The sequence below is a fragment of the Halictus rubicundus genome, chromosome 3 (genome assembly GCF_050948215.1).
Source record: "Halictus rubicundus isolate RS-2024b chromosome 3, iyHalRubi1_principal, whole genome shotgun sequence".
Lineage (NCBI taxonomy): Eukaryota > Metazoa > Arthropoda > Insecta > Hymenoptera > Halictidae > Halictus > Halictus rubicundus.
In genome coordinates this window covers 21,644,032-21,660,028 of record NC_135151.1, presented here as the reverse complement: position 1 = coordinate 21,660,028, position 15,997 = coordinate 21,644,032, and the positions used below count along the sequence as shown (strand labels likewise).

The 15,997-nt window shown below is 41.1% G+C and overlaps 1 protein-coding gene across 1 annotated transcript; it reads left to right on the top strand.

Annotated features, from left to right (window-relative positions):
* The first annotated feature begins 3,938 nt into the window (after positions 1-3,938).
* Positions 3,939-15,730, top strand: LOC143353020 (uncharacterized). The gene is made up of 15 exons (XM_076786115.1): positions 3,939-3,949; positions 4,050-4,052; positions 4,461-4,502; positions 4,588-4,629; positions 4,739-4,795; positions 4,866-7,260; positions 7,457-7,564; positions 7,644-7,859; positions 8,124-8,444; positions 9,508-9,630; positions 12,114-12,126; positions 14,031-14,303; positions 14,747-14,816; positions 15,165-15,351; positions 15,713-15,730. The coding sequence occupies exons 1-15, from the start codon at positions 3,939-3,941 to the stop codon at positions 15,728-15,730; spliced, it is 3,879 nt and encodes a 1,292-aa protein (XP_076642230.1).
* The last annotated feature ends 267 nt before the right edge of the window (positions 15,731-15,997 follow it).

The window sequence follows — 15,997 nt, the reverse complement described above, 5'->3', positions numbered from 1 at the left end:
TTATTCAACGTTAATTTTACTCGAATACCCTCCAGTTAGAACTATTATTTTAACAAGTGTACAATCTAATAAACAGCTATTACAGCTTAATCAATTTTGTTGACAGCTACGCTATTGTACCTTACATATTTGAGATTTTGTAAGTAATATTTATGAAAGATAGATTTGAGACAATGAATATAATAGTATACAATGTAATCAATTGATTAAATGAGTATGACAAACCAGAAGTTGATAAAGTAGAAATCCAATATGAGGATAAAGTAGGACTCTCATATTCGCCGCATTTACCACCGACGCCTTTGTCGAAACTTCTGAAACCGACAAAACCCAAATGAGCTGAAATTTAATAAATAGCTTCATTTTGCATGTTTGTGAGAAGGATTTTTGACGATTCGGAAAAAAAATTTTTACCATTTAACGATCATACCTTACCGACACAACGCAGTGTAATCACAGACGAGGTATAGAATTGGAGTAATAACCATATGGGGTTTCGTTGCAACATTTATTGTTTTTCAGAGTAGAGGGCGCAAGAAATGTATTTGTTGTTAACGATGCCGGTATTTCAGATCGTGAGACACGAAACCCCATATCACAGACGAGGTACAGGACTAGAACAATCACCCAATGTACCTTTTTGTCTCACGTCCGCGGTCATCCAGAATCCCCTTACCATTTTTGTGTCACATCCTACCGTATCGGTCGGAACTAATATTGTGGAACTAATATCACAGACGAGATATAGGAGTACGCATCTTAATTAGAAATCGAGAATCGAGTATCTTGTACACTTCGAATAATCATGCATAAAAGTTACTTTGACATGCTCAAGACATGCTTTAAAAGTTACTCTGTATCTCGAGTACTATTAGCAATTTTTACTAAGAAGATTAAGTGGTAAGATAACCAAGAGGGTATTCGACAGCATCATTCGTAAGAGGAATTCTTATAATCGTTAAACAAGCAGAGACAATAAATTTATCAGTGTACATTTATCCATGGTTCAAAAGTTATTCTGTACCTTGAGTTCTATAAAATACTAAAAAATTAGGTGACAAGATGGTCAAGGGAGTGCTTGTCGACATCAGTGGCGAAAGGAATTGTTATGAACATTTATATTATAACCGGAGGTAAGGTTTATACAAACGGCGAGATGATAAGGCGGTAAATCAAGCGAGCCAAGGACGACGGGCAGCGGATTTGATATTTTGGAATTTGGGAAACGATGGCCTCGCGACAAGTATGACAACAGACGTAAACAAAAGGTTTACGTCTCCGTTCGTTCACCCGAGACCGGCCTCGAGCTCGACCGGCTGAGCTACTGTCAACGCCGAGACACGGGCGCACCGAAGCAGTTCTTATGTGAATGCCATAAACTTTTTGTTTGGTAATCCACATAAGAACTGTGGTCGCCCGAAATGATTTTTGCGTTACCGGAGTTACCAGTACGACAAATTAATGCGTACGAATATTCATGGCTTAAAATTTATTCTATATCTCGGTTTCTATAATTTATTTTTACTAAATAATTAGGTGGCATGATGGTCAAGGAAGTGCTTGTCGACATCATCAGAGAAAGTAATTGTTATAAACATTAAACAGCCAGAAATAATAAATTTATCAGTGAATTTCGTACGATAAATTATTGCGTGCGAATATTCATGGCTTAAAAAATATTCTGTATCTCGGTTTCTATAATTTATTTTTACTAAATAATTAGGTGGCATGATTGCCAAGGGAGTGCTTGTCGACATCATTAGAGAAAGCAATTTTTATAAACATTAAACACTCAGAAATAATAAATTTTACAGTGAATTGTATACGATAAATTAATGCGTGCGAATATTCATGGCGTAAAAGTTATTCTATATCTGGATTTCTATAATTTATTTTTACTAAAAAATTAGATGGCAAGATGGTTAAGGGAGTGCTTGTCGACATCATTGGCGAAAGGAATTGTTATAAACATTAAACAGCCAGAAATAATAAATTTATCAGTGAAATGTGTTCGATAAATTAATGCGTGCGAATATTCATGGTTTAAAAGTTACTCTGTATCTCGAGTTCTATTAGGTATTTTTACTAAAAAATTAGATGGCAAGATGGTCAAGGGATTGCTTGTTGATACCATTACCAAAAGAAATTGTTATAAACATTAAGCAGCCAGAAATAACAAATTTATCATTAATTAGCATCGCGGCGATCGAGATCTGGCGAAGGTAGTTTGGGGTGGGGGAGTTGCGCACCGCTCACCTGATCTCGGCGGCCGTGCTCAGTCCGTCAGTCGAGATGCGCACTCAGGAGTGAGCGGTGGTGCTCCGGGACCAAAAGGCCCAAGGACCTTGGAGTTGACCAGAGGTTCTCCAGAGCTGCCCTGGCCCACCCTGACCACCCTGGCCTACCATCGCCTACCTTCGAGTGGACCAGGGATCCTCCAGAGCTGCAGTGGACATCACTGGTCAACCCTGGTCCACCTTGGTCCACCTTGGTTCACCTTGGTGCAGCTCGCGGTCGGCCAGCGGTTCCTGGAAGCCCTCTCCGCTCACCTTGGTCAATTTTCAACAGCTGGTGAGTAACAACACAAATATACATTTTCTGTTTTGGAATACGTGTTGATTCAACGGACGCCGTCAATTATTATTTCTGTCTTTTTAATTCGAATTTGCTTCGGAATTTTTCACAAGTTTCTTTTCTTGAAATTACATTATATTATATTTTTGACATAAAATTAGTACTCTGAAATTTTATCATATTATATTTGCAATTGGTATTTTGAAATTATATTATATTATATTATATTTTTGACATAAAAATGGTATTCTGAAATATATTATATTATATTTTTAACATAAAATTGGTATTCCTCCGATCGGAGGTCCCTCAGGAGCTCACTCACGGGCCGGGCCGTGGGTGAGTACGGGTATTAGAGAACCCGGGGCGACCCGAGCTTGTTGTTTGTTACGTCCTAATTTCGCTATATTTATTTTTTATTAAAATTGTTCAACTTTCCAATTAAAAATTACTTCTGAACTTTCAAAAGTTCCTATTCTAAAATTTATATATCTGATTTAAAATTGGTATTCCTCCGAATGGAGGTCCCTCAGGGACTCACTCACGGGTGCGTCCTGTGGGTGAGTACGGGTATTAGCAAACCTGGGGCGACCCGAGCTTGTAGGTTGTTGCGTTCTAATTTCCCTATATTTATTCTTGATTAAAATGGTTGAACTTTCAAATTAAAAATTATTCCTGAACTTTCAAAAGTTCCTCCTGTAAAATTTATGTATCTGATTTAAAATTGGTATTCCTCTGAACGGAGGTCCTTCATGGGCTCACGGGCCTTCATGGGCCTGGTTCGGTTTTGTTTCTCACTTTCAAAGAATCAGAGCCTTCTGCCTGATTCGGTTTTGATCTCCCGTGGATCGGAGACTTCTTCTCCAATTCACACCTTTTGTCCCGCAATAATTACTCGACATACGCTGCGAAATTTAGTTTGTAAGACTGTAAACCGTCGTTGTAAGAAAGGGAGTCAGAAGGAAGCGTATTGAATTCCTTCTGGCTTCCTTTCGGGTCTCTTATGCAGCAACCTCCTCGTGGTGAGACCCGGGCAATCGGTATTATTCTCTATTTGTAAGAACTTATAGTATCTTACAAATAGAGAATAATATCGAGCTAATAGCTGCACAATTATAATTTGCGATAACATTGTAAAATAGAATTTAAGACTTACTAATTATAAAAACTTGTGTCTGAATTTACTGTAGGCTTGCTGGGGATGGGCCAAGGTGAGCCTTCAATGCTTTCCCCGTTTACCCTGGGCGCTTGTTGAATTCTTGTTGGTTAGGCCGCACTCGTTTGCGGGGTTATTATCTTGGGTCTCGTGAGCTGGTGTGAGGTTGTGCTTAAAGTTGTTATTCCTATGATCGGATGTTCCCTCCATGCATTACAGGTACATGGTCTAAGCTTCTCGTGGATCTAGTTGCAACGTTTATCGTTCGTCAACGTAGAGGGCGTAAGAAATCTAGTTGTCAACGATGTCGGTATTGCAGATTGTGAGACACGAAACCCAATATGGTGACTAGTCTATATATTCCTATACCTTATTTGTGCTAATACACCAAAATTCTTGAACTATCGGTAACATTGGGCGCAACACCGAGTGATACGAACCCCGTAAGGTAATATGTGCTCTGTATCTTGTCTGTGATGATAACAAAATGGTGAGACGCGTTTTTCAAAGTTTTGGGTCCCATTTTTTGAATTGCCACAACTCTTCCTCATAAACATTGTTTTTATCCAAGTTGTGCTTAGTTTGAAAATTAAAACTATTATTTTTTTAAATTTCAGCTAAATGAACATAAGAAATTCTCAAACATTTTGAATATTACTGTTTGCACCGACAAAAATTCTTTTTACAATTATTGTTTCTATCGGAAAGGAACCAATTTTTTAAATTTCAGCCAAAGTGGATCATTGATAATTCAGGAATTTACCTTTGGAAGGTAACGTCGCATTTTGCAATTCTGGAAATCGTTTCTACCCTCATACGTGTATCTGCAACTTAGTGAAAATTTGTTTGATCGATAGTGGCAGCAATACTGGGAAATATTTCTCAGTGAATCTCATAATGTAGGTTATAATACCTAGTTTGAATCTGAATCTTGTAACTGGAGCATTCATTGACCTGTGTGAATTTGTTGTCTTTGAAATCTTGATAAAAAATGTGTGAATTTTGTAGTAATTGTTGCGAGGAACACGTTAAATTTGATAGAAATGCGAAGATCGACGGCAGAAGGTATGCAATGTCAACGCTATGACTTTATTCTTATTATTTTGTCTTCATTAATTTATCTTTGTGGTTTTAGATGGGAATATCCGATTCCAAAATCAAAAGATTACTGGGAAAAATTCTGCAGGAACGAAGAAAAGAAGTTGCTTGTCGTAAGAGACCCTTCCGTACAATTATCCTATAATTCCTTTCCCAAAAACCCTTCTCTTAAATGTCGCGTAGATGGCTCTACAAATTCCGAAAAATCTTTGCATAAGTTGTCACCTGTAAAATCAAAGTTCAAATCACACAAGCTACGCAACAACAACAAAGAATTATCTCCAAAGCCGATACTGAAACTTTCGTCTGAATCTCGTGCTCGAAGTTCAGATAAGTATAACATTTACGAACCATCCAAACGAACCCCAAAATTAGGTGCTCTCAGATTTGATCTAAGTTTCCGTAAAATAGTCTCCGACAAAAAACGTTACGATTCTTCTGGTATCCAAAACAAACCAAAATCACATTCCTCCTCCGCTCCAACTCTTCCAATACTGAACGCATTTCCGAAAATCTCGCCGACTGAACCCAAAAAAGTCAAATCGAACCGTTCCCAATTAGCTCAAAGAAAGAGTTTCCCAGAAATAAGATCTGCACGCACTGATCGAAAATCGGAACTAGATAAAGATTCGTCGAAGTATCCAGTCCGGTGCGCTTACAAAGCGTTGAAGCGCGTGACAGGGAACAAAAAGCTGAACTTCGATCGCGAAACGGTGTTCGGGTCGATCAGCGATCCATCCCTGATCGAGGACGAAGGAGAGAAGTTATTCGATCCGATCGATGCAAGGAGTGCCGAGGAGGGCGACGAGGAATCTCCACGGTGGAAAGAGTCGCTCAAGGATTCACAATCCGCTGGTATCGATGTTCAGCGCACAACTTTGAAATTGGAGGAGATGTCGACGACGATTCCCTCGGGGTCGCGTTCTACATCAGGCTCGAGTCCTCGATTCGCACACCTGGAGCCGTGGGAGGGTCCTTCGAGCCGTGTCCTATCAGCGATCCCGAAGCTGTCAGGTATCCCGCGGAAACACCGCGACAGGTGTTTACCGTGCATCTACAAGTCGTTCGAATCGGACCCGAACCGAAAAACCTCCCTACCAATAACATCATTACAAAAGATCATAAATTCGCATGAAAACCGCGTCGATTCATCTAGCGACACGTCCGAGGACAGCGACGCCATTTGCATCGGCTTGCCGGACTTCGAGAACATGGCGGAGGGGATCTTAAATTACGACGCGAAGAAGGTAACGTTTGACGAGCCGAATGATATCCCGGAAAGTCGAATCGAAGTAACTCCCCCGGCGCTAGACTACCCTGAAGAAGCGCAAACTGTTCCGGAGCCGGAGTCGTCGCGCAAAGCGGCTACGCAAAAGGATGAAGAGTATCAGCGCGAAGAGGAGTCCGTTTCAGCGGGAAAAAATCTGAACGACGCAGCGAAGTTTGAACGAGTCGCGTCCTCGCTGGAACGATCGAAAGTTTCCGCTTCGCTCCGGAGCGGCAGCTCCGACGAGGACGACTCGCTCGCGGTGTCGATCGACGAGGACCAATCGAGGCCGAGATGCCTGGCTCCCTGTCACATGCCGACGGTTCTCAGACCCAGTTTGGAACCTTTGAGGGCTTTGAGAAACAGAAAGCCGACCACTCTGCAGGACCGAATCGCTTTCCTCGAGTCCTCGTCGAAAAAAAGTTCCTGCCTCGATGATCAGGCTGAGGAGAAGCGAACGAAACTTGGCGAACCCGAAGGAACTAAAGAGGAGAAGAGCGGCCCGGCTGGTAGAACTTTAACCAAAGCGAAATCTGTTCCCGGGGACATGATTCTCGAACGCGTCGCGAAGAAGGAAAGCGTCCTACGGAAGGGAGTCAGCGTCGCGAACTTCAGGGTGCCGGGAGACACCTATGACGAGAAAGCTACCACCGGTGAAGCGGAAGATGTGCCCGAAAAATCCGATGATCTCCTGAAACCGTATGACTCGAGAAAAGCCGCGAGGCTACCACTGACCGATACAATGGAGGTCCTGGAGGTTCTACAGAACCTTGAAGAGAAGTCGAGTACAAGTATGTTGGAGACCTTATGCAAAGAGTTTTCGGAGCGCGTTTCGACGAGTATGCCGAACGACTCGGTCGTGGAGAGGCAGAAGAAAATAATGTCGAGGTTGACTAGTTTGTTAGTAGATTCTAAACGTTATTTGGACCCCGAGAAATTTCCCTCTGACTTAGTTTTCTCCTCGAATCAGCCGCCCCCGTGCAACCCCCGACTCCTGAAACGAATCCTGCCGAAACAGTCCTACAATCTGATTGCCCCTTTGCTGGGATTACCGGATTCGGATCTGCCGAGGAGAGGTGCGATAAAGTTCAGCTTCGATGTCGATCAGAAACTTGGCAGCGACGTCACGGTGACCAGCCGCGACCACAGTTTAGCGTCCTTAGAGGCAGGTTTATTGATAAACCGTTGACGAGGAGGATGACCAAAAAGAAAGGAAAGCAAACGTTTTTATAGTCCAGCCTGGCACTATTCCTTGGTGTCCGCTATTTATATTTCCAGCGAGTCTGTTCCAGTTTGTCTATTTACGTTCGAGTTATTGTCACTGTGTCCTTTCAAAGATGGTTCTTTTTATAATTATCAAGGTGCATCCGCCGACGCCGAGAGACAGCGAATCACTCAATGGCGAGGTGAAACTGGGTCACCGCAGATACAATCCTTACGCTCTATTTCTAAGGAAACCAAGACGCAAGGTGCCGTATCGTCGGATTAATGGAAAGGATTACTCCGAGATGGAAAGGCGACGATGAAGAGGAGATTTTTCTGTGTTAGGTGATTACATGGCGCCCTTTGGAAAAGGCCGACCTCGAGGGCTACGATCCGAACGCGACCCTCAAAATGAGGACCGACAACATAATGTCCGCGATATGCCAGGACTTTTGCCGGTGGCTCGAAACTCTCGGCGGCACCGACAAAACCGTCGACGAGGAGGTCTTGAAGGATATGTTCGAAATTGATTTCACCGCGGAGGCGTGCAGATCGATGCAGGTGAAAAAAAAAAGGAATATTTGCCCTAGATATATTTGAGCGAATTTTGTCGGCAGTTTTTATCCCCCGTTATTTGTTTAAGAGATGTTTTTGAAAGCGGAACATTGATTGCGTGCGTTTCCTTTGAATTGTTGTTTCTCCCATCGTCGTTTGCATTAATCGGATTCAAATAGAAACTCGTGGTCTTCGTCGGGAGCATTCAAATAATCGAATAGGCAAACTTTTTATACTTTTTTGCTTCCTGTTTTATCTTTTTCGGTCCAGGTATTGACTCGAGAGATGCCGGTGGTGCCGGCCGAGGTAGCCATGACGAGAAACACCCCCTGCGCGGGCAAGCTTGCCATGACGAAGAAGCACGTCCTGAAGGACGCGAGGGCCGAGGAAACGCCCGCGAGGACGATCGGTTTTGGTACCAAGATGCCCTGGGAACTTCAGTTCACGCCGCCGAAAAATCAGGTCCACAAGAATTGGCTGCAGTGCGATCATGTTCCCGCGGAGTTGGAGACAATGGACGTGGTTTGGAAGGACATAACGAATTTGAAGAGCGTGCGCGGCTTCGTTGAATGGCTTCAACAGCATCCGGAAGTAATTTGAACGTCAATTACCAATGAAATTCGACAGGAATATCGTGTTATGGCGTTGAATTTCGAATACGTCGGTGTCGGTATCAACGTCGAACGCTGACATTCGGTTAGGATGCGAATGATAAAGGCGATTAAGAGCCAAGGGTACAAAATATTTACCTTTACCAGCGACAAAATATTCTTATATAAGGACGAAAACTTGAGGCGCGCGAAACCATTTTTCGCCGATTTTTGTCGGTAAAGTGGTCGCTCTACCTTATCGCGAATCTACAGAATCTGGGCTCAATTTTTAGCCTACTTCTAACGCTTATATTTGCAAATATCCGCATAATCTCGTCAGCTGATGACCAGCGCGCGCTAGATTGAACCTTCCTCTTTCGAATGAGCCCTTTCCCAGCGAAAAATGATCTCATATAAGGACGAAAAGTTGAGGCACGTGAAATCATTTTTCGCCGATTTTTGTCGGTAACGTGGTCACTCTACCTTATCTACGGAGTTTGGCTCTTAAGAGTACCGATGTAGTACTTTCATCCTGTTCAAATTAGTATTAAAGGAAGAAAGGCATCTTTAACACTAGGTTTACGGGACCCGTCAAAATGATGGGTTCTAATATTTTTAATTCACGATTATTAAGATTGTGAAAATCCATCTACGTGGAATTACTCAACAAATTTATTTCCTTAGGTATATATAATTTAAGAAATGTCTAAAAACTTGAATAGACACATTCTTATTTTTATAAAGTAATGCAATGTAAGGACGAAAAGTTGAGGCATCTAAAACCATTTTTCGCCTATTTTTGTCGGTAACGTGGTCACTCTACCTTATCGCGAATCTGCATTCGGGTAAATGTGATTGGCAGGAAAGTCCTTCGGGAACGGAATGCAACAACTGTGGTAATTAGTTGGATGCCGACTGACGTATTTGTTTGTGTTCTAAACGGGATCTTTGGTCGAAGCGCTAAACGCGTAACAGCCGAGAATAATTAAAGCCAACACTATCGAGTATTATAATATTGTACGATACAAGGACGCATCACAATCCTCTTACCTGTTCCGTTTCAGGTACCACCGCCAGAACCTTTGAAGACACTTGTTGCAACAGATATCGAAACTTTGAGGCAGGTGGAGGATGACGAAGAATTTGCACATCTTGAACTGGATATTTATCAAATTACAAGTTTCAGAGTAGGAAACACCGACATTAAGTAATGTAAATTTCGCTTGCCGGTTTTTGTTTTCGACGAATGGTGAATGTGAAAATTGCGGTAATTTTGTTATTTTCAAACCCGTAATTACACTTGAAATCGAAAAATTGGATTTTGTTTTTGGATACTATAATTGAAAACCAGTAAAAACGGTTTTGGATACTGTAATTGATTTATACAAATTGAGCACTAGCACATTGTAGCCGCTTAGTAGTCCATTTTTAATTCCTTTTAATTTTGTCTTGTACGGAACGTACTTTATTTTGTTCTATACATTGAATAAATTCAAAGTTTTTAAATAAGTATAAATATTTAGTTATTGTTTTAATTACACTTATTACAATAGGTGCTAGTTTAGCAGAAATAAAATATACGAAATATCGACAGTAAGCAAATATTTTTGTTTCGACTATTTACGATCTTTTTGGAAACGTAACATATTGACTGCAGTTTACCATCTTTTTTTTTTATATTCGACGCGTGGAGATTTGTATACGTTTAACACTTTGACATGTTAAAAATATCGGATGAGAGTACTTGCCTGAACATATCATAAAAGTGTATAAAAATTTGATACGCATTCTGAAATCCATGAAACTGTAAACAGGTCGGTTGAAAATTCATAAATTAAAATGGAACTTTAAAAATTAATTTTAAACTAAAACGTGAACTTTGACTTGAAATGTTCAGAAACCAATCAGCGTAAGTCCAATTCTCTCATATCAATTTATTTGAATCCAAGCTGTTTATTTTTATTTTGTTTCTGTACTTACCACTTTGCCTATCTAAAACCCGTTAATAGACTTTTATATTAATGAAAAACATTTCTTCTATTGTGAATGAAACTGTTGTCGCTTTTGAACAATTTATAGGAGAATTATCAACTGTTAATCTTTACTTGTAAAAATCCTATTCGAATGTATATGCGCCAGTATTATTCTACAACTAAGTTTTAAGCAACGTAATTATCCCACCGTTTCCGTGCTCCACCGATTGCTCTCGCTGAACACAATAAAAACTACAACCCGAATTCAGCTAAAGCGATCTCAAACGTTAATCCTGTATATCGAAATAAATGTGCAACCCTTTCGTACGCAACGAGCCAAAAGCAAAAAAAAAAGGTACGAATGGTTCGTTTATTAAAAATTTGTCAACTAGCTTCGGCGGCACGGTTAGCGTATTATCTGTTTATGATATTCCAATACTCCTTTCGTTGAATTTCGCGGCATTAAAGCCGAGTTATTTCAATTCGCGTGGAGTTTCGGAACTCGTTGCCGCCGCGTCTCGTCGCTTCGAATACATGAATATTTTAATTGCGTTTGATGACACAACACCGGCCGCCGAGCTTGTGTACGAAATGAGCGTAAAAAACGAACCGACTCGTGAATCGGGCCCGGCCGACTGACCATCCCGGGATCCCTGGCCGCCTCCGTTTTCGCTTATAAATGAGCGAAATGCGTGCGTGTAACCGATACGGCAGGCCGATGACACGATGTCAAAAGCACCGGCGGCTGTTTCGCGTACGAAACGCAGAGGGGTTAACCTCCGAAGCCTCTACGAACGCGCGTCGGCGGCCCGGAATTTCTGACGGTCCGTTCGGTATCATTATTTGCGTGAAATATCAGGCATCGATCGCGTTTTCACCGGCGCGGCGCGCTCGTCCAAAACGAAACGTCCGAATCGGTCAAAATATTCCCCGGTGTGGGGGTTAGAGGGAGGGAGGGAGGGCAGGATTTGTTCTTCGTCCGGTGTGTTCGCAAATATGCCCAAAACATTTAGCGCGGAAACGTTTTAATTTGCTGCGGAAAAAACCACAGAGAATTCGCGAGCGTACGCGCGTCAGGTACCCGACGTTTCGGGTTCGGGTCGAACCCAAAAATTTACTCGGGATCAGAAAAGAAAGTTCGGGTGCACGCAACTTCGAATACCGGGTGAAAACTGCACTCGGATGGAGTCTGGTTCGAGGATCCCGAAATTTTGTAAACATATGGATATATGACGCAACTCTGTGACCTTCCGATCTAATTTTGCATCTCGACTCATCGGGTACCCGATCCGACCCGACTATTAGGGGGACCCATAAGCAATCAATTATTTTGAAATCTAAAACAAACTTTGTAGTAAATTCAAGTTTCTATTTCTTGATTTATTATACAATCTCCATCATTATCAAGGACAGTTTGCCATCTTTCGGAAGTCGGATGCAGAAAAAAGAGGATGGTTGGAAACCGCTTGATATATTAGGGGGACCCATAAGTAATCAATTATTTTGAGATCTAAAACAAAACTCTGTAGTAGATTCAAGTTTTAATCTCCATCATTATCAAGGACAGTTTGTCATCATCCCCCTCTTATAGAAATCCAGGGTTCGTCGAGCAAAATATGACCCAAGGTGCCTCCTTACATCTTCTACAGAATGTTCTATTCCTTAAACAATGCTCCAGAGATCTGAAAAGGTCAGAGGTAGCAATATCCGGTGAGTACGGAGCTGCGGTAAAACTTCCCATTGCAATTCTTTGATTTTTTCTTGAGTAAGTTTCGCTGTACAGGGCCGGGTATAGTGAATTTGCAGTATTACACCTTTTCTGTGGACTAAAGATGCCCTCTTTTTCAATAGTTCTGAATACAGCCGTTGTAATTGCTGACAATACAACTGAGCGGTAACTGTTTCTCCAGGTTTCAACAATTCAAAGTAAATTATACCACGACAGTCCCACCAAATGCACAGTAACACCTTTCCAATTGATAAGCTAGGTTTAGGGGTTGATATTGCGGTTTGATTTGCGGAAAGCCGTTGCTTGGAACGCTTTATGTTATCATGAAGAATCCATTTTTCATCTCCGGTAACGATTCTGCTAAGAAATGGATCTCTACGAAATCTGGATAGCAATGAAGTGCAAATTGATCGACGAATATTCTTGTTCGTCTCTGATAATTGACGCAGTAGCCATATTCCTTGCCTATATGCCTTTCCCATTTCGTGTAGGTGCCTTTGTATAGTTGACCATGTGGACCCAGGCTTCTCGATAATTCTTGTATACTTAATTTTGCATCAGCTTCCACTAGAGATTTTAGGGTGTCATTATCAAATTCAACTGGTCCACTTCGAAGCCTGTCGGAGAGATCATAATCACCAGCAGGAAATGTTCTGAACTAACGTTGATACTTGTTGACCTTCAATACGTCTCCATAAACATTACAAATTTCCTTTGTTGTTACATTAAATCCCGCATGAAAATGAAAAAGTATGCAATGACGAATATGATCCTCGGAAGGTACGGCCGCCATTTTATTATTGTAAAAAAAATTATACTTTTTAGAATATTTCGAACAGAGGCTGCTTTATCGAAAACTGTAAAAGAATACAGTGGCTCCCACTAATATTCGTACGCTCTTAAAAATCGCATAACTTTGTCAATATTGGCCTATACTTCTTGAATTTTTTTGAGAAGTTAGAACAATTGGATCACTACATAACGTGAGAAAAATGGTTCATTAACACGTTCGTCGACGATCCATATGTGGGTGACGGAATTATCTGTGCAGGTTTTAAAATGAATTTTTGCGTTGATACATTCATTGTACTAAACTTGATTAGGATCTGTAACATGCAAGAAAGTTGGAGGATTACTCAGTATCATACATTTAATTTTTGCAATCTTTATTTCATTAAATAACTTACTTTGATATTATGGAATTTTTGGGGCTTCTAGTTTGGCGTTCAATGTGTTAAAATTGCAGAGAAAATAGTAAAAGTTGTACTTTGCAACTTTTTTGTGTGGACTTACATTGAAAATTTAGGAAGTACGATTTGTAGATTTGTACGAGTTATACACATTCTGAGAATTTCATCAAAATCGGTTGCAATGAGCTGCAGATGTTCCAAAATGATCACATAAGGGCGAAATTCCCTGAGAAGGCCAAAATTCTGCGACTTTCGCCCTTAAGTTTTCATCGTTAAACGTTTGTAGCTCAGTGCAATGTTCACCGATTTAGATGAAACATTCAGAATATGTATAATTGATACAGATGTACAAAACGTACTTTTTAAATTTTTAATATAAGCCCGCACAAAAAAGCTGTAAAATACAACCTTTAGTACTTTCTCTGTAACGTCGACCAATTGCAATTTTAATCAAACATTTTTCTCCCGTTATGTAGTGATCCAATCGTTCTAACTTCTCAAAAAGATTCAAGTAGTATAATCCAATATCGACAAAGATATTTTAAGAACGTACGATTATTAGTGGGACGTACGTGTTTCCTCTTCAACGATCGGTACAGAACTAAAGGCAAAACGAATTCTTTGGAAATAATTGATCAGTTATGGGTACCCCCAATAGCAATCTATTTAAACAAGCGCGCAGGCTGTATTTTTAGCGATCGGGAATAGGAACGAAGACATAGAGCTCGAATTGGTCGACTGGACGAGAAAGATGCACCGAGATAGAGCCCATAGCAGACACATTCCTATTATACACACTGTCACAAACTTGCCGACAATAGATCGAACTGGCGCGAACGGCCGGCAGGAAGCGCTTCCCATTTCGTTTGTGAATAGCTACGTACGCGCTCACACGTTTCCATCGCCTTGTGTACATCGAATGAACGTAGCGAACCGGATCGCCCTAGAACCACGCTTCTCTGCCGCCTGTGTCGCGCGCAATAACGAAAAAAAAAAAAAAAGAAAAAAGGAAAAAAAAAGAACGGGACGGAAAGAGCGCAAAAGGAAAAAACGAAAATAGAGGAGACACAAAACCGGCCCATCCAATTCGATCACCCCGTGCCTTTCATAATCGGAATTGTCGTTCGGGTCCGGCGAAGAAAATGAAACTTCGACAATCCTTTTTTCCCCCCATCTGACACGCGCGCGTCGCGTTGCATAAAATCGCCGCGCAGGATCGACCGGACGATTTTTTCCCGAGCACCGGCACCGATTCTTGATCTTTTTCGAGAATAGTTACCATCCCTCCTCTCTCTCCCTCCCTCCCTCCCTCCCCCCCCCCCCCCCCCGCCTTGAAAAGTTGCGATTCCGTGGCGGAGCTCGCGGGGGAAGTGAAGTTTTTTAAATGCAAACTTGATCGCATGAATAAAAGATCGCGGGGACGCGTCCGGACGGTTCGAGGAGCACGAATGCCAATGCGATCTGACAGCGACCGTTCCTCGGTAATTTGCTAATGCGCCGCGATTATTATATACTCTTCCAGACGCCGTCCCACCTCGGGCCAATGATAAATTCTTTTGTCAACCGTTTCGCCGGCCGTGTCTTAGAGACTCGCCGCATTTAGGCTACGACATTTACCATAATTTGTTCGAGCTGGCCTCTCTTACACAGCGCTGGGCAAAATAGTATTCGAAATAGGAAGGATAGTAAACAGTTTATTTTGTTTCTAAAGCCTACCGATAATCGTGCGAATAAATTATCATATTTATAAGAAAAAGTTTTCGAGATACTAGTTTTTAAAAATAGTATTTTTGCGCAAATTCCGCGTAAAAAAGTGTTATAACAAATAGGGCACCTACAGACTTTTGCAGTCGATGGACTCTTCGTGGAAGTAATTACACGTTTCCATTAAAATGTACCTGTGCCAAACATTTTCCCGAGAAATGCGGGTTCGAGTTTGGTATGTTTCTTGGCGAGATAAAATTTTCTAAAATTTACGGTCCCTTTCATAGAAGCATAACATTCTGCGAGTTACGAGTAAATGAAAAATTAGTATCATCACTAGACTGCGGATTTGATGCATTTATGACAAAAATGAGTAGGTGTAATTTAACCCTTTGCGCTCGGCGCTATTTTCATTCTAAAACTACATTTTTACTTCCGTCTTAGAATATTTTCATTTTATTCATACGAAACTGATCCGATATCCACATATAATATTTAAACGTTTAGTGATCTATTAAATGCAAATTTTGCAATGTAACAAATATTTTAACTAAGGGTTAAAACGGTAAAAGCATTAGAAGATTTTCAAAATACTGTTATATCATACCCAATCGATTAAACATATTACGAAAGAAAATAACTATCTATTTCACTCGAGTTTGTTGCGATTCAGATAGAAAATTTTGCGTAAACATCCGCAGACGAATCATCGCGTCACGTGTACTGGTCTGTATAAATATTGTTTTTATTTTTCTTTTTTCGTACAAATCAACTCGTACGGAATGATTAATATGGGACGGGGATAAATTATTATTATTTTGTATTTTGCTCGATCGCTGTACGATCTCCCGCCACGGGGACAACGGGGAGAGGCGACGGTTTAAATTGAAGTAATTAAAATCGGAGCATGGGAGGGCTAGAAAGTTGGCTATTGTTGGTCGGGAGCGTGCGCCTTGTT

Bases quoted from the DNA above. Each gene is read 5' to 3' on its own strand.
- LOC143353020 (XM_076786115.1), top strand. The intron at 4,796-4,865 runs GTATGCAATGTC...TTGTGGTTTTAG, and splicing joins GCGAAGATCGACGGCAGAAG to ATGGGAATATCCGATTCCAA. The intron at 14,304-14,746 runs GTGTCGCGCGCA...CATGAATAAAAG, and splicing joins ACCACGCTTCTCTGCCGCCT to ATCGCGGGGACGCGTCCGGA.